The sequence below is a fragment of the Saimiri boliviensis genome, chromosome 4 (assembly GCF_048565385.1).
Source record: "Saimiri boliviensis isolate mSaiBol1 chromosome 4, mSaiBol1.pri, whole genome shotgun sequence".
NCBI classification, from domain to species: Eukaryota; Metazoa; Chordata; class Mammalia; order Primates; family Cebidae; genus Saimiri; species Saimiri boliviensis.
Genome location: NC_133452.1, coordinates 43,743,475 through 43,757,596, shown reverse-complemented (window position 1 = coordinate 43,757,596; position 14,122 = coordinate 43,743,475). Strand labels below are relative to the sequence as shown.

General features: G+C 40.2%; 1 protein-coding gene across 6 annotated transcripts in view; it reads left to right on the top strand.

Moving 5' to 3' along the window:
- NCOA7 (nuclear receptor coactivator 7) overlaps window positions 1-14,122 on the top strand; it is a 172,098-nt gene that overhangs the window by 96,289 nt on the left and 61,687 nt on the right. For all 6 annotated transcript variants that reach the window (XM_074397511.1, XM_074397512.1, XM_003932388.4 and 3 more), the window contains 2 exons: window positions 8,646-8,725; window positions 12,264-12,371. In XM_074397511.1, the coding sequence (XP_074253612.1) occupies window positions 8,646-8,725; window positions 12,264-12,371 (188 nt within the window). The remainder of the gene's footprint in view (window positions 1-8,645; window positions 8,726-12,263; window positions 12,372-14,122) is intronic.

Sequence of the window (14,122 nt, the reverse complement as noted above, 5' to 3'; positions counted from 1 at the left end):
CTGACCTTAAGGAGACCTCCTAGGGCTATCAACATGCCCTTTGCAATCACAAGGGACCTTAAAAGTAGAAGAGGGAGGCAGGAGAGAGAGCGTGAGACTACTCATGCAGCATTACTGGCTCTGTGGATAAAAGCGGGGCCTTGAGCCGAGGCCCTGCTTCCAGGTCCCAAAGTAGCCCACTTCCAAGAGTAAGAAAAGGCAAGGGGACCAGTCCTCCCTTAATGTCTCCAGAGGAAAAGTAATGAGACCCATGCCAGACTTCTAACCTATGGAACTGTAAAATAATGAATCTGTGTTTTTGCTTTATTTCAAGCCACAAATGTGTAGTAATTTGTTATAGCAGCATTAGGAAACTAATTCAGCATGCCTAACTCTTCCAACATCTCACTACCTCTCAGCCGCTGCTCATCCAGCTCCAGCTGCCATGCTCTGTGCCTCTTAATCACACAGGTGGCCATTTATTTGCTTACTTCTTATATGGCCTGCTACCCTGGTATTGAGACTCTACCCCAGAGTGTAATATTGCTTCTTAATGTTCACATTTTTGAAACCTGATTTTTGCCATAGTAACTCTTCCAAATCTCATTGCTCTTACTCCCTCAGTCCTGCCTTCACTCCACTACGTTTTATCAGATGACCTTACCCCTACTCTACTGATGATGTTGACAGCATCTGTCTTGAGCTCCCTTTACTTCTAAAACCTCTCTGTGAATTCCAGTCATCCATTTCCAGGTTTCCATCTCTGGGCCTCTGTGCAGCATTTGACAGTGTTAACACCACCTCCCTTTTTTCCATGGCCTCTGTTACATTGCATTCATTTTCCCATCCCTCTAATTGCTTTTCTCCCTTTTATATCAGCCATGTATTTTTCACTCCCTAAATCTAAGCCTTCCTTAGCTTCTGTTCGAAAACTTCAGGCCTACTGTTAAGTTTATTCTCTTGATGTCATAGCCTCATCCAAGACTTCAGTATCACTACTACAAGGGATACAAGATGTGACATCTGGCTGTCATGCTCCCCTAGACCTCAGGCATACTACTAGGTAGCATCTTCTTTTTGTCCCAGTGCATGGAGAGAGCAGAGTCTTCTTTCTGTAAATTTGTATTGGCGATCGATCGCATCAGATGCAGGAGCCTAGAGCCTTTCATTCTGGACACTCCATGCCCTTTTATGGTGTAAGGGAGGTGGCAATACTTAGGACAAAGCACCAAGCTCCACTTGGGTTGAGGTCAACACAGGTACCCCATTCTACCTCCCCATTCTAGCACCTACCTCCAGGATTTATGCAGAAAGAGATGGACTAGGCTGAAGGGCCTATGTTTTATTCCTCTAGGGTTTTTGTCAGTTTCATTATAGTTACTTCTTATTGGACTGGGGAAAACCTGCTCTGAAGACTTTATTTCAGAGGTGGGCAGGTATGAGGTTCAGTTGCTTTGCTTCTGAGGGGCACTTGGCCAACTTTCCCCTTGGCAATAGATACTTTTATGTCATTTGCCTCAGGTTCTTGTACACAGGGGGAGGGTCAGAATTTGGGTAGGTAGAAAGGTGTGTGAGGAGGCCTGAGCTGGAAAGATCAGTATCATTGGGAGACAGTTGCACCATTTGGGATGGATATGGATCCTTGCCTGAAACACTAGGATTGGAGCACCATCCTAAAGCTCAGTGGAGCGGCCCTTTCCCAGGGCAGCTCATGTCTTGTCCTAGATCTCACCAGGGCCAGAAGCCTCTCCAGAGCTTTGTGGACTATGTGCTGAAGAACCCATCTTGGTAAGACACACAGAACTTCACTTACTGAGACACATAGTTGACCATCTTTTCAACTCACTGCAAAACAGTTATTTCGGAAGCAATATGAAACCCGACCTTGAGCTGTAATGATATAAAGATAATTAAATTAGATCCTCTTTGCTTCTCTGTTGAACCAACTGTAAAACATAGTATTCACCTTGTGGCTTTGGCAGGTACATATGATTTGCCTGGTGTGATGCTACATCAGTGAAAAGTGTTGCCTCACAATCAAACTCATCAGGCTTATTAATCTGTACTGGAAGGTTTATTCAACTATATATACCAGGTATTATATTAAGACACAAAACAGGGCCAGATGCAGTGGCTCACCTTGTAATCCCACCACTTTTGGAAGCCAAGGTGAGCAGATCGCTTGAGCCCAGGAATTTGAGAACAGCCTGAGCAAAATGGCGAAGCCCCATCTCTACAAAAAAAAAAAAAAAAAAAAAAAATTCAAAAAGTAACCTGGTGTGCTGGTGTGCGGCTGTAATCCCAGCTACTTGAAGGCTGAGGTAGAAGGATTGCTTGAGTCTGGGAGTTGGAGGTTGCAGTGAGCCATGTTAGTGCCGTAGCACCCCACCCTGGGTGACAGAGTAAGTCCATGTCTCAAAAAAAAAAAAAAAAAAAAAAAGGCACAAGACATTTAAGGATGGGTGTGTCATGGTCTTTATCTCCATGGTTTCAAATTCTTAGATGCTGAAGGAAATTTTTTTCTCCTTTAGTAATACTACAGACTTGACATTTTTTTAGCCTACCTACCTGTGGCAATAGAAGGTAATTTAATTTTTGTACTAGTTCAGCTTTACATTTCAGTTTATTCTGAAAGACTCAGAAAACATGCATTTTTCTTTTTTAGCTAGGCAATATGTAAACTCTCACCAGTTGGTGGGTTTCAGTCACATTCTCCACTGGGACCAGAGGTAACTGTCTACAGCTTATCGAAGGGCCTTGGCCAGAAGCTGCCAGGTGTGGGAAGAAGGAAGCATATTGTTGGCTCTAGAAATAGGAAGCTACCTACAAAATGATATAAAGAGACTACTCTGAAAGCACAAAGACCTAAAGTGACAGCTGTTTATGATGACAGGAAAAGGGGCAGAAGTTTGCAACAAAGAAAATGGAGCTGAGATATTAAAAGGAATGAACAACACTTAACTGAATGCCAAAAGGTCCCATAAGAAGAATTTGCCTGGGGTATTCATCTTCCATGTAAACAAAGCAAAAGGAAACAATTAAAATGTTTCAGATTCTTTAGAAGGAAAGAAAGACAAGTACTGTTAATGTTTTATTGCTTACCTGCCAAGAACCACGAAACCAGTTTTTACATTTGCCCTGCTATAAGATTTGTAAAATAGGGTGATTGGGTTTTTGTATCTCCTTATCTGGAGATCTAAAAGCATAGTCAGTAGTCCCATCTTCCTGAAGTAATTTGGATGTGGCCGCCTGTAGGTAGGGAGGTCATTTTTCAGTCTAGAGGAATTTTCAGGACCTCTTTGGCTCCATGAATGGTTCAGATTTGAAGATATAGATGACAGAACAGGACTGTAATGGAAACATCTATTTAAGTTTATTTTTCTTGATTTTAATTTTTAAATAATAGAAAGGAAATATTTCAAAGTCAAATAAATCTTGTTTGAATTAACTATGTTCATGTTTCTGTGTCACCCCTTAGTTTTCATCTAGGACCCCCAAGATGATATTGTTGATACATTTCTCTCTCTCTCTCTCTCTCTCTCTCTCTATGTGTGTGTGTGTGTGTGTGTGTGTGTGCGCGCGCGCGCGCGCGCGCGTCCCAATCAGCTGTGGGACCTTTTTCCTCCTCTGTGCTCCATTCCTGGAGGTTAAGCCTGAGAGTGCACTTAGCTGTCATCTGCAGCCTCTGCCTCCAGCCCAGCAGCTCTGGGGAGGCATTCATGTGCTGGCCCTGCAGTACCTGCCCTCTGTCAGGAATTGAGAACCAAGCCCAACCACTCTGCGCTTTGTTCCCACTCCTGTTAGCCCTGGGCCACCTCCTCCAGTTCTTCCTCTTTTACCAAGTAGTTGGTCAGTTTGGAGAGTTGACTGGTACCATAGAGGGTAGACAGGTGGGAGACTGCCCACAGGAGCATGTACATATGGGAAAACAGGACAACAATGGACTTTTTATGATATAATAAATGTCTTAGTACCAGCAAAAAAAACAAAAAACAACAACAAAAAAACTCAGGCGTAGAGGGCTGAGTTAATCACCTTCTCAGTTCATGATTTACCATTACTAGTCCAAGCTGGGCTTCTTTTTTTTTTTTTTTTTAATTGCATTTTAGGTTTTGGGGTACATGTGATGAACATGCAAGATTGTTGCATAGGTACACACATGGCAGTGTGCTTTGCTGCCTTCCGTCCCCTCACCTGTATCTGTCATTTCTCCCCATGCTATCTCTTCCCACCTCCCCACCCCCCGCCCCTCCCCCATTTCCCCCCAACGGACCCCAGTGTGTAATGCTCCCCTCCCTGTGTCCATGTGTTCTCATTGTTCAACACCCGCCTATGAGCGAGAATATACGGTGTTTGATTTTCTGCTCTTGTGTCAGTTTGCTGAGAATGATGGTTTCCAGGTTCATCCATGTCCCTACAAAGGACGTGAACTCATCGTTTTTGATGGCTGCATAATATTCCATGGTGTATATGTACCACATTTTCCCTATCCAGTCTATCATCATCGGGCATTTGGGTTGGTTCCAGGTCTTTGCTATTGTAAACAGTGCTGCAATGAACATTCGTGTGCACGTGTCCTTGTAGTAGAATGATTTATAATCCTTTGGATATATACCCAGTAATGGGATTGCTGGGTCAAATGGGATTTCTATTTTTAGGTCCTTGAGGAATCGCCACACTGTCTTCCACAATGGTTGAATTAATTTACATTCCCACCAACAGTGTAAAAGTGTTCCTATTTCTCCACATCCTCTCCAGCATCTGTTGTTTCCCGATTTTTTAATGATCGCCATTCTAACTGGTGTGAGATGGTATCTCAATGTGGTTTTGATTTGCATTTCTCTGATGACCAGTGATGATGAGCATTTTTTCATATGTTTGTTGGCCTCCCGTATGTCTTCTTTTGTAAAGTATCTGTTCATATCCTTCGTCCATTTTTGAATGGGCTTGTTTGTTTTTTTCTTGTAGATCTGCTTTAGTTCTTTGTAAATTCTGGGTATCAGCCCCTTGTCAGATGGGTAGGCTGCAAAAATTTTTTCCCATTCTGTTGGTTGCCGATTCACTCTACTAACTGTTTCTTTTGCCGTGCAGAAGCTGTGGAGTTTGATTAGGTCCCATTTGTCTATTTTGGCTTTTGTTGCCATTGCTTTTGGCGTTTTGGTCATGAAGTCCTTGCCTACACCTATGTCCTGAATGGTTTTGCCTAGATTTTCGTCTAAGGTTTTTATGGTATTAGGTCTGATGTTTAAGTCTTTAATCCATCTGGAGTTAATTTTGGTGTGAGGTGTCAGGAAGGGGTCCTGTTTCTGCTTTCTGCACATGGCTAGCCAGTTTTCCCAACACCATTTATTAAACAGGGAATCCTTTCCCCATTGCTTGTTTTTGTCAGGTTTGTCGAAGATCAGATGGTTGTGGGTATGTTGTATTTCCTCTGAGGCCTCTGTTCTGTTCCATTGGTCTATATCTCTGTTTTGGTACCAGTACCATGCTGTTTTGATTACTGTAGCCTTGTAGTATAGTTTGAAGTCCGGTAGTGTGATGCCTCCTGCTTTGTTCTTTTTGCTTAGAATTGACTTGGCTATGCGGGCTCTCTTTTGGTTCCATATGAAGTTTAAGGTGTTTTTTTCCAGTTCTGTGAAGAAGGTCATTGGTAGCTTGATGGGAATAGCGTTGAATCTGTAAATTACTTTGGGCAGTATGGCCATTTTCACGATGTTGATTCTTCCTAACGATGAACATGGAATGTTTCTCCATCTGTTTGTATCCTCTCTTATTTCATTGAGCAATGGCTTGTAGTTCTCCTTGAAGAGGTCCTTTACGTTCCTTGTTAGTTGTATTCCTAGGTACTTTATTCTCTTTGTAGCAATTGTGAATGGCAGTTCGTTCTTGATTTGGCTCTCTTGAAGTCTATTACTGGTGTATAGGAATGCTTGTGATTTTTGCACATTGATTTTGTATCCTGAGACTTTGCTGAAGTTGTTTATCAGTTTCAGGAGATTTGGGGCTGAGATGATGGGGTCTTCCAGATATACAATCATGTCATCTGCAAATAGAGACCATTTGATTTCCTCCTTTCCAATTTGGATACCCTTTATTTCTTTTTCTTGCCTGATTGCTCTGGCTAGAACTTCCAGTACTATATTGAATAGGAGTGGTGAGAGAGGGCATCCTTGTCTAGTGCCAGATTTCAAAGGGAATGCTTCCAGTTTTTGCCCATTCAGTATGATATTGGCTGTTGGTTTGTCGTAAATAGCTTTTAGCTGAATTCTACCAGACATACAAGGAGGAGCTGATACCATTCCTTCTGAAACTATTCCAGACAATCCAAAAAGAGGGAATCCTTCCCAAATCATTTTACGAGACAAACATCATCCTGATACCAAAACCCGGCAGAGACTCAACAAGAAAAGAAAATTTCAGGCCAATATCCATGATGAACATAGATGCAAAAATCTTCAATAAAATACTGGCAAACGGATTGCAACAGCATATCAAAAAGCTCATCCACCATGATCAAGTGGGATTCATCCCGGGGATGCAAGGCTGGTTCAACATACGCAAGTCCATAAACGTAATTCACCACATAAACGGAACCAAAGACAAAAACCACATGATTATCTCGATTGATGCAGAGAAGGCTTTTGACAAAATTCAACAACCCTTTATGCTAAAAACCCTCAATAAACTAGGTATTGACGGAACGTATCTCAAGCTGGGCTTCTTGTCATTTATCATTCATTCCCTTTTCTAATTCTCCACTCCCATTTCTTCCCCTACTTTACACTATTGTCTTCATTGTTTACAAGTTTTTATTTTTTTATTTTTATTTTTATTTTTTTTTTGAGACGGAGTTTCGCTCTTGTTACCCAGGCTGGAGTGCAATGGCGCGATCTCGGCTCACCGCAACCTCCGCCTCCTAGGTTCAGGCAATTCTCCTGCCTCAGCCTCCTGAGTAGCTGGGATTACAGGCACGCACCACCACGCCCAGCTAATTTTTGTATTTTTAGTAGAGACGGGGTTTCACCATGTTGACCGGGATGGTCTCGATCTCTTGACCTCGTGATCCACCTGCCTCGGCCTCCCAAAGTGCTGGGATTACAGGCTTGAGCCACCGCGCCCGGCCTACAAGTTTTTATTTTTATGTACTATTGTCTTCAATGTGTATAAGTTTTTATTTTTATGTACCTTTGAAAATTATTTGTGTGTTTTTCTTTAGTGTCCATCTGTGATGTATGTTTAAAACAGATGGACACTAACATCCCATTCAGTTTTTCTTGATGTAAAACTGTTTACACTTGTGGTGTATGTTTCTGGCTTGTTATTTCTGATTGCTGCCTGAAATCCCAGAGCTTCCCTACCATGCTTTATTTACCCTCCAGCTCTTCACTGCCATAAATAATACTGTGATGAACACCCTCCAGCAGGTCCCTTATGGTATACATAAAGTATATACCTCTTGGAAGAGGATGCTTATCTGTGAGTTAAATTGCTAGGTCATATGAGCTATATACACTTGATTCTCTGGAATGACTGAACAGTTTACATTTCTTGTAGTGGTTCACGTTTCTATCAACGTTGGAATTATACAGCTTTCTGATTTTAGTCGGCTAATAGGTATAAAATGATACATTGTTTTCATTCGCATTTTTCTGATCACATGCAGGTTGGAGCATCTTTTCATTGTTAATTCAATTTTATATTCTTTTTGTCACATTTTTATCTATTGCAGTATAGTTCTGGGGTTTTTGATATCTGAATTAATATATAGAGATGTATTTAACTCTAACAATTTTTGACCTATGAAAACAGCAAAATCTGACCAGGTGTGGTAGCTGACACCTATCATCCCAGCACTTCAGGAAGCCAAGGTGGGCGGATCACCTGAGGTCAGGAGTTAGAGACCAGCCTGGCCACCATAGTGAAACCCCATCTCTGCTAAAAATACAAAAATTAGCAGGCCATGGTGGCACATGCTTGTAATCCCAGCTACTCGGGAGGCTGAGGCAGAAGAATCGCTTGAACGTGGGAGACAGAGGTTGCAGTGCGCCAGAATCACGCTACTGCACTCCAGCCTGGATGACAGAGCAAGACTGTGTCCACAAAAAACCCAGCAAAATCCATGGTCCAACTTAATATGTTGTTGGACATATTGTTCATTGTTTGTTTTGTTTTCATTGTTTTAAACAGTATTGCGGTGACCATATGCTGATATATAGCCTTTTTCTTCTTTCAGATTTGTCATTAGGATAAATTCCTAAGAGAAGGATTACTGAGTCAGAGAATGAACCTTTTTATGGCTATTGTTACATATTGCCAAATTACTTTCTAACAACACTGTACTCATTTACATTAGGCATCATTTATATGGTGACTCAACTGGTTTTACTCTAACTTCATAATCATTATACGTTATCATTTAAACCGTTAGTAACTGTAAATATTACCTGATAGTTTTTATTTATAGTATTTAATTATAGTTAATATTAATCATTTATTCAGGTCTTCATTTATGAATAGTGTGCTTCTATGAGTGTGATCTATTTGTATCCTTAGTCCATTTTCCTATTACTGTCTTTTGTCAGTTGACTTGAAAGTGAGTTTTTATATGTGGTAGTTTTACCTTGTCTTCAATCCCTGGAAATGAAATTATTCATTTACGTCTTCAGATGACAATCAAAACAAAACACATGATAAAAAAGATAAGAAGATGGTGGTTCAGAAGCCGAATGGGACCATGGAATACACTGTAAGTATAACCAAGGTGGTATAAATGTTCGTTAATAGCACTAGATTTAGATCATGCTTTTCCCTGACACATCCTGCTCCTTGGCTGCATTTCTCTTGTGTACTCATTAGATAATGAAGCTTCTTATGACCAGTTTTAGGACATTTCTTTTTCCTCCATATTTTCTCCCCAGTGAATCTGAAATAAACCAGTGACTTGAGAATGTGAGGGTGATCTGGCTGCAACATCCGTCACCCTGTTAATCACCAGCATTGCTAGGCTGACCTGGCTGACTAGGCAGGTATCCCCTTCTTCGCTCACCACTCCATGTGCATCCCTCTGGAACTTGGATGAAGAGGATGGCCTTCCCCAATACAGGAGGACTGTTCCTTGGTCAAGGGTATTCTAATAACTGTGTTGCCCTGTTAGAACCCCCAAGCAAACTGATGACTTGAATTATCTTTGATCTAACAGTGACTACCACTTTTAGGTCACCAACCCAGACATCCTTTCTAAGTTCCAAAGCTATGTACTCATTTGCCTACTTGGCATATCCACCTACTCCTCCATGCTTGGTCCTCTTTCAAGAAACAATGGCTCCATCATTCCTACATTTATGCAAGCTAGAACTTGATTCTTGACAGCTCCATCCCCTTACTCTCCATGTTCATTACAGTCCTCTGAGATTATCCAGCCAGTCTAGGCCAGATCCCTTTTTTAACATTCTCATAGAATCATGTTGCTTTACATAATTTGACATTCTTGATTCATTAGTGTGTTGTTTTAATCTCTATCTCATCCTTTAATTTATACATTCTTGAAGAAAGACTGGACCTCTCTTTGTTTACCATTGTATTCCTGGTGACTTGCAGGGTATACGTCTCCATATTGTTGAGCAATAGGTGAACAATGCTAGGTGTGTATTCATTACTACATCTCTGCACTGTGTGCCATGTGCTCATCTCTGTCACTGCACCATGAGCTCCTGGAGGCCAGGATTGTATCTTATGTATCTTAGGCTTGACACAAAGTGGGCACTCAGTTGTAGATCTATTTTAATTCACTGTTAAATAGTACTCTTGAGGAGTGTTCTCTTTGACTTCTAAGAAGAAATTAAGTGCTATTGCTGTTGCCTGGTGTATTTTCCTAATGTGTGCTTATTTTATAGTCATTATTTGTAAGCAATGCCAGACCCTATGTAAAACAGGCAGAAGGATCTAATTCTTTGGTGGTGTTTCTTTTGGAATGGTAAATCTTTCTTTCTTTCTTTTTTTTTTTTGAGACAGAGTTTCACTCTTGTTACCCAGGTTGGAGTGCAATGGCGCGATCTCGGCTCACCGCAACCTCCACCTCCTGGGTTCAGGCAATTCTCCTGCCTCAGCCTCCTGAGTAGCTGGGATTACAGGCACGTGCCACCATGCCCAGCTAATTTTTTGTATTTTTAGTAGAGACGGGGTTTCACCATGTTGACCAGGATGGTCTCTATCTCTTGACCTCGTGATCTACCCGCCTCGGCCTCCCAAAGTGCGGGGATTACAGGTGTGAGCCACCGTGCCCAGCCTGGAATGGTAAATCTCATGCAAGCCTCTGCAGAGTCACACTGAAGGTCTCTGGCATAGGCTTTCATGCTCAGTGCTCTGTGAACATCTCTAGGCATCTTTCTAAAGTTTATAAGCACAGTCATTTTCAGAAAGTATTTGCAATGATTATATTTTATATTACCATTATCTGAAATATACTATTGATTCTCATAACACCTAGAATAGTGCCTTACCTCAAAATAGGCACTTGAGAAGTGTCGGACTCAATTATTTATTATTAATAATAATATTACTTATAAAGCCATAATCCTTGCAATCTGTATGTATTTGTCTAGCACCTTTATTCACATGCCCCTCCAAAGAATTGAGAGGTGCTTTTGCCAGGAATTACTTCCTACTGTATATACTGAACAGTGAAGTGACAATAAAAAAAGAAAATCAACCTCCAAATTAATTAAATACAAACAAGTGATCAAATCAGTAATGCAGGTAGGCCTACCTCTTTGTTTTATGTTATGGAGATTAGTTTTATTTGGCAAGTTATTTTTGTGCTTGTCATTGGAAATAAAAGGTAACTCAGTTTTGTGTTTAGAGAACTTGCTAGCACTTACCAGATTGCTTTTATTACTCCTGAACTGTGGATGATCAAGCATTCTGGTTTAGTTTCAGTCATTTAATAATACCAACATTCCTCTTAGGGTCTGTGCCCTAATTCTATACATATATGTCTTATCTTTAATAACTACCGATTGTTAAAGTTTTTCTCCCTCCCTGAACCCCCATACAGAGTAGGTTTTACTTGTTTACTCGTAAAAGTATGACTATATTATATAAATATATAATACAGTATTAAAAATATTTTTAACTTTGTTTTTAGTAGAGATGGTTTTGCCTAGGGTAGAAGTAGTGGCATATGTTGTTTACTTCAGTGATTTAAAAAATTATACATAGCATATAATATATCCTTTTTCTAGAAAGGCTTTGAGGCTGTTTCAATGTAATCTGTAACTGCAACCTTTGATTAGTCTGAGATAGTTCATCTAGTAGGTGGACCTTTGATACTGAAGGCAGCGATGGGTTTAATTCTCCTTCTACATCTCTGCCCTTTCACCAGTCCACATCTTCCTCCAGCCTCCTCACCTTGCCACATAATTCAAGGCTCATCTGGTGGAGCCAGTTTCAAAGAACTTACACCAGTCTTGACCCAGAGCTATCAATGGGAACTTCTCAGTAACTTTCATCAGAGTGACCTCCCACTAGCAAGTCTATCTGGCAGCTCTGGTCAAGGAGTTTGTCCTGGGATGTTAACATGACATCAGGGAGCCAACTTTTTTTCTGGGAGGAGCTGTTTTCCTATGAAGTTTCTCTCTTCTCACTGTCCTCTATTTATGTTCCTCTACTATGGAAGGAAAGAAAAGTGTACACCTGGGACATATGTTCCATGTTTTACAGATTTAGAGAATAACACTAATTTGACCATAAAAAATTGTGGTTTTAATGATCATGAACAATTATTGAAAGCAGATCTGAATTTCTTTTTGATTTCCTTGCTTTCAAAGTATTCATTCATCACCTTTTTGTGTACCCTCCATGTATCAAGCAGTGTGCTGAGCCCAGGAGAAAACATTTTGCCACACAAATAGACAGAATATCGCAAGAGAGAAACTGGCCCCATTTCCTCTGAGTGTAGGGACTGTGTGTATATTGTATTTCTTTTCTTGTTTTAGTCTTTATTATAGTTCATGGACCTTTACTTCATACACCTAAGTTGCATCAAAGTAAAATTAGAAATCTGTTAGTTGACAGTGAATTTTGAAAATGAGGATGCCCAGAAATAAATTGCACTTAAGACTTTGCATTAAAATGACTATTAAGAATTGACAGCATATCCACTCTTTCTTACAGTCTATCTTGATGAAACTATTAATCACTTATTCATATTGCAGATAATTAATAGTATCTATCAAAATTAATTTTTTTGCTTTATTTATTGACTCTTATTTGTTTGATTATTCTAGGCTGGAAGCCAGGACACCCTAAACTCCATAGCACTGAAATTTAATATCACTCCCAATAAATTGGTGGAACTCAATAAACTTTTCACACATACTATTGTTCCAGGCCAGGTAAGTATACTCTTATTGGATATAGCTCTAGAAAATCTGCATTTATCTTTTATTGCCATTTTCAGTGCCTCACTGCTGTTTGTCCGGGGATTATCATAAGTGATAATGTGCTTTGGTTCAGTATATTCTCTCCCTAATTTTTGTTGATTTATTTTTCGAGACAGGGTCTCACTCCATTGCCCAGGCTGGAGTGCAGTGACACCATCATGGCTCACTGCAGCCTCAATCCCCTGGGCTCAAGGAATCCTCCCGCCTCAGCCTCCCAAGTAGCTGGGATTACGGACGTGAGCCACTGCATCCAGCTCAACTTTATGATCTTTTCATATTCACAAGATATCTTGGCTACACATGCTTAAAATCTTTTTTCTAGACTAACATAACACCATTGCTGTATGGCTAAGAACTTTTAAGACCTCAGATCCTCATTTGCCTATGTGTTAGAGCAAACACAAAATTATTTTCTGAAGGCAGTAGGAAACTTTCAACCCTGCCTGTGATCCAGTCTCACTTCCATGTTGAGGTAGCATGTGCTCTGGCTGCTGCTCACCTCCCTCTACAGTGCAGTCAGCTGTTTAAGCACAGGAATTACTCCTTAGATTCGACATTTGGAATGTTCAGACAATTGAATCGCAATCTATGTTACCTAATACTTTTAAGAGTTCATATGAAAAAAACAATTAATATTGGTGGAGAATTGCTTGGGAAAAAATGCCATCCATTCATTACTGTAGTTTAGCTGTATAAGATAAATAAGAGCTGTATACCAAGCTGTATACCACAAAATTTTAGTCCTTTGTAAATTGCTTTTCACAGAACTCTAAACTTTGGCATTTGCCGTTGAGCCATATTGAAGATGTTAGAGCAATCTTCCAAAACTGGTTCTTGTGTTTATTGTTACTGCATCATAGAGGACAAATAGTTCAGTCTAAGATCTTCCTTGGTATGAGATTCCATAGGAGAGTACTTGTACTTCTGAGAAACTGGCTCATATTTATCTTATAGAAATTGAATTCTGCTAACTTAATGATATTGTCTCTTTGTATTAATTATATGGAAACTCAGAGTCAGATTTATGGCCCACTTCTTAATGAGTGGTTAGTAGTTTTGAAGCACATATTTTTAGTGGTAATCAGTCTTCATCTTACATTCCCTTGACTTTTATTTTCACTTTTATTTTAATGTGTTTTTTATTGTTGTCTCAAATATTTTTTGGATTGAAGTGAGGTTTAAATAACTTAAAACAGAAATATGACTGGAAAGATAGGAGACAGTGAATAACAATATTGATCAGTGATCAGTTGTTATATTATTAGCTCTGAATTGTTTTGTAACATTAAAGGTTGTCATTTCAAGATTATATTTGGCTGGGTACAGTGGCTCATGCCCGTAATCCCAGCACTTTGGAGGCCGAGACAGGTGGATCACTTGAGGTCAGGAGTTCGAGACCACCTGACCAACATGGTGAAATCTCATCTCTATTAAAAATGCAAAAATTAGCCAGACTTGGTGGCGGGCACTTGTAATCCCAGCTACTTGGGAGGCTGAGGCAGGAGGATCTCTTAAATGTGGGAGGTGGAGGTTGCAGTGAGCTGAGATTGTGTCACTGCACTCCAACCTGGACAATAAGAGTGAAACTCCATCTCAAAAACAAACAAAAGATTATATTTGATACATGCCACAATGTAGCATGTCTCATTAAAAGAGTGTTGAATGACAGGATTGTAATAATGTTTTGAGAACCAGAATATTTT